Source organism: Saprolegnia diclina, assembly GCF_000281045.1.
Source record: "Saprolegnia diclina VS20 unplaced genomic scaffold supercont1.70, whole genome shotgun sequence".
NCBI lineage: Eukaryota > Oomycota > Saprolegniomycetes > Saprolegniales > Saprolegniaceae > Saprolegnia > Saprolegnia diclina.
This window is the reverse complement of record NW_008246137.1, coordinates 183,608-186,093: the sequence shown is the minus strand read 5'-3', so window position 1 is coordinate 186,093 and position 2,486 is coordinate 183,608. Positions and strand designations below refer to the sequence as shown.

Here is a 2,486-nt window from a genome sequence, read left to right as displayed (position 1 = left end):
GGAGAGGCTCAAATGGCTCCACTCCACGCCGGGGTCGACGGCCTCGCGCCGGGCTGCCGTAATAGCGTCGTAGCATTCTTGATTCAAATCGCTCGTCGTCGACGTGTCAGCGACAGCACTGGTTTGGCCGTGCCAGCACCTTGGCCCGCGGCTCGCGCTCCAGCCTCCACCGGCAACAACGACAGTGTGTCACTTCGCGCCGGGAGCTCTACTTGCATAAGCTTACTCGTATTCGTCACGGCGGGAAAACACAGAGCTGTTGGACGACAGTGATTGTGGAGCCAACACCAAACCATATTTGCCTGCCACCACTTTTGCATGTTATTGCGTTTACGTAATCGACTATCAAGAGCTAGTAGTCGTATTTGCTTGGCCACGACGCCGCCTACTCCTTCTTGGCCGCGTCCGTCTTGGCACTCAGCGTCGGGTTCTTGTAGCTGTAGGCAGCTGCATTTGCCGTCGCATCGTACGCTGTCTGGGCCGCGCCCGTGCTATCGTACCAGACGCCATTGTGGTACGACCAGCCGGCCGCGTAGTAGCTCGCATAGTACTGCTGCCACTGCTGCTGCGCGTCCCACGTGTACGCGGCGCTGTACGAGGCAGGGTACGCCGGCGCCGCCGACGGCACGGGGTACGCATTCTCGGCCGAGCTGCCCACGGCTGCACTCGCATTGGCATTGGCCGCAATGGCCGCCGGAATCGGCGCCGACTTGTCGGGCACGATCTTGATCGTGTTGTGCGAGATGATGCTGCCGCCTTCGCCGAGCTGCTCCATAAAGTTGGAAAACTCCGCGTCGTACACCGCCTTGTCCGTCTCCTTCATCGTACAATCGCTCGTTGGGTGGGACGTGTCGCCGCAGATCGAGCACTTGACGTTGACAGCCTTGAACGTCTTGTCGCGGTTGGGGCACTCAAACTGCCGGTGGCCTTGCTCGCCGCACGCCAAGCAGTAATCGTCGTCGCGGAGCGTGCCCTGGATGCGCGCGAGTTCGCGGAGCTGGCGCTGCTTGTGGTCGTTGGTCATGTCGTCGACGGGCACAAGCAGCGCAGCGATCGCGACGGCGGCGCGCTCGACGTCCTCTTCCTTGTCGCCCGTGATGAACACGTGGAGGTCTTCGTTTTCGTCATTGTGGTAGCTCTTCCGGCCTTCCTTGCCACTGCCGCGGCCGCGGATCGCAATGCGGCAGTTGTACTCCTTCTCCATGCGCTTCTGCGTGTGGCCGCGCGGGCCAATGATGAGCCCCATAAAGTTGTACGTCGGGTACTCCTTGTACGGGATCGGCAGCTTGCGTTGGAGCTTCATCTTGAGGTACTCGGGCGGCGGCTTGAAGAGCGGGTTGACCTTGACGAGCTGGTCCATGACGCGCATGCGGTCGCGCTCGTACATGGCGCGCATGCGCATCTCGCGCGTGTTGAGGCGCTTCCCGTTCGAGTCGTACTGCGGCGGCGGCGACGGCGACCGACTCGGGTCCTTCTCGATGATCGCCGCGTCGTACGCGACGCTCGCCATCTTGCGTGCGAGGTCGTCGAGCTTGGCGCGGAGCACGATCGACTGCTGCTCCTCGGTCGTGAGGTACGTCGACGGGTCGGCGCCGGCCGCGCCCGCGGGCGCCCACCGGCTTTTCTTCTTGGGCGCGTCGTTTTCGCCCTCGATCGGGTCCCAGCGGCTGCGCCGCTTGGGCGCCGGCGTCTCCTCCGCGTCGCCCCACCGGCTCTTACGCGTCTTGACCTTTCCATCAGCTTCATTAGCAACCGCCGGCGCCGCGGGAGCAGCATCATCACCTTTCGAGGAGCCGTCCGTCGCGCGCAAGTAGAGGCGGTTCACGTCACGGTACGGCGCCCAGCTCTTGAGGTCTTGCCAAAAGATTGGAAACGAGCCAAACTTGGCGGCCACGTCCGGCGACGAGAGATACCAGCGCTTCATGGGCAGGAACGAGATGCGCATCATCGTCTCGCGCTCCTGCTGCTCCTCGTACTCGTACGTGTCGGCGACCTCGGACCCATGGGCGGCCATGCTGCGGCGTGCGTGTGCTTGGCCAGGAAATTGCGCAACTGGTGGTTTTTTTACAGCAAAAAAAGGCCTCTTGGTTTCATTATGCAATACAATAGAACCACTAAAGCCGGACATGTCCTCGTTTCAAAAGGTTCGATTCGGCGTTTTGCCCTAATACTAGGAAATATCGAAGCGTTCGAAAATCCACCATGCATCAACAAGCGAGCTCCGCGGCGCCGTGGGAGACTCTAGCTAGTCGTGTGCAGAATCAAAGTCAAGTTATAAAGAGATAGAGCGACGGTACCTCTCATAAATTACAGATCGCAACACTACGGCAAGTGCGTTTCCGGTCAGCGTAGAAACAAGCTGCCCCGTACACGCCTACGCTATCAACGACCATGTAGCAACTGCACGCGCTTGGAATGCTCGACCGTCAACGCCTCGAGTCCAATACTGTTGCCGACTCGAGTCAAATACTGTCAAATACTCCAAT

The 2,486-nt window shown here is 60.5% G+C and overlaps 2 protein-coding genes across 2 annotated transcripts in view; one reads left to right on the top strand and one right to left on the bottom strand.

Moving 5' to 3' along the window:
• The window catches only part of SDRG_14331 (hypothetical protein), a gene marked incomplete at both ends in the record, with an annotated part of 1,469 nt that extends 1,387 nt beyond the window's left edge, over positions 1-82 (top strand). Inside the window, one exon of the mRNA XM_008620453.1 lies at positions 74-82. Coding sequence (XP_008618675.1) covers positions 74-82 — 9 coding nt within the window. The remainder of the gene's footprint in view (positions 1-73) is intronic.
• A 213-nt stretch (positions 83-295) lies between these two features.
• On the bottom strand, positions 296-2,081 carry SDRG_14330 (hypothetical protein). Its single transcript, XM_008620452.1, has one exon. The coding sequence runs from the start codon at positions 2,012-2,014 to the stop codon at positions 386-388; it is 1,629 nt and encodes a 542-aa protein (XP_008618674.1). The 5' UTR covers positions 2,015-2,081; the 3' UTR covers positions 296-385.
• Positions 2,082-2,486: the final 405 nt, after the last annotated feature.